The sequence below is a fragment of the Thermoascus crustaceus genome (genome assembly GCF_041956765.1).
Source record: "Thermoascus crustaceus strain CBS 181.67 unplaced genomic scaffold VTN00scaffold_10, whole genome shotgun sequence".
Classification (NCBI taxonomy): domain Eukaryota; kingdom Fungi; phylum Ascomycota; class Eurotiomycetes; order Eurotiales; family Thermoascaceae; genus Thermoascus; species Thermoascus crustaceus.
In genome coordinates, this window is record NW_027192536.1 from 1,003,250 (window position 1) to 1,004,608 (window position 1,359).

Below are 1,359 nucleotides of genomic sequence, written 5' to 3' on the forward strand. Positions count from 1 at the left end.
CTTTGACCACCTTTCTTGCAGAAGGCAAGCAGGGAAAGAAGCAAAAATGGAAAACATCACCCCCCAGGAAGTTGTTCGAGTTCTTAGGGAATTACAGAATCAAGTCAATCGATTGGAGAACCAGCTGCAAGAACGGACTGGTGAGAATACCACCCTTAGGGAACAGGTTAACCAGCTGCAGGACGAGCTTCAAAACCAGATCAATGGGAACAACCAACTCCATGAACAGATTCACCTACTGGGACAGCAGGCTGGGGCAAGCACCAGCCATGTACTGAACCTTGCAGCTCAGGACACTACTGACCCTGATGTCAACTCCAAGACCAAGATTGTGAAACCTGACCTCTACTATGGCGACCGAAAAAAGTTGCAGACATTCATCTCCCAGCTGGAGCTCTATTTTTTCTTCAACCCCCACGAATTCCCAAATGAAGAAAGAAAAGTCATGTTTGCAGCAACCTACCTACGAAGCACCGCAGCTCAGTGGTTTGACCCCTACCTGAAGGACCGCCTAGAAAGGTCACCAGAACAACAACGAGCTGAAACCACTGAGACCTTCAACAGCTTCAATGCATTCCTGACCTGGATCAAACAGAATTTTGGGGATTTGGATGAGGTAAAAAAGGCCACCAGGACTATCATGTCCATCCAGCAGAAAATGTCGGTCACCAACTATACCATGGAGTTCCAACAAGCAGCAACCTTCCTTGGAGACTGATCAGAACAAGCGCTCATGGAACACTACTATTGAGGACTGAAAGAGGAGGTCAAGAATGGGCTCCTTGCAGCAGAGGAACCAACTGACCTCAATAACCTGATACTCATGGCAACCTGAATTGACAACTGACTCTTCGAATGACGGACTGAGCAACGATGATTCAATCCTTTTCAACAAGCCCCTCGACACACAGGAAATGGAGGCGATGCCATGGAACTAGATAATGCGACTAGAAGAGAATGGAGCACCCAGGGAACAACAAACAGACAAGTCAGAGGGCCCAACCCCAACTGGACAGATGAACAGAAAAAGCGCTATGAGCAGAAACTGTGTATCCACTGCGGAAAGAATGACCATATGGGTTGGAAATGCCCGGACAGAAAACGAGACAACCAGAAACAGATATCAGTCACAGAAAGGAACAAGCATGCTGAATTACCATGGACAGCTTGCTATGATAACAACTGCTCCGATCATTATGCCTCCAAGAATGTGACAGGATGGTTTCCAAAAGACCCCAAGAAATCAAAAAACTAGAGGACCCTGCTAGTATGGGACCCTTGCAGGAGTCTTGGTCTAGGTCCCTGAACCTGGCTACAAGCACGCGAAACGGAACCACACTCAATGGAATGGACTTATTG

General features: G+C 47.5%; 1 protein-coding gene across 1 annotated transcript; it reads left to right on the top strand.

The window, feature by feature from the left end:
- Nucleotides 1-46: 46 nt before the first annotated feature.
- Nucleotides 47-718, top strand: VTN00DRAFT_2699 (uncharacterized protein; the record flags this gene model as incomplete). Its single annotated transcript, XM_069428939.1, has 1 exon — nucleotides 47-718. The coding sequence occupies one exon, from the start codon at nucleotides 47-49 to the stop codon at nucleotides 716-718; it is 672 nt and encodes a 223-aa protein (XP_069283745.1).
- Between the last annotated feature and the right edge of the window lie 641 nt (nucleotides 719-1,359).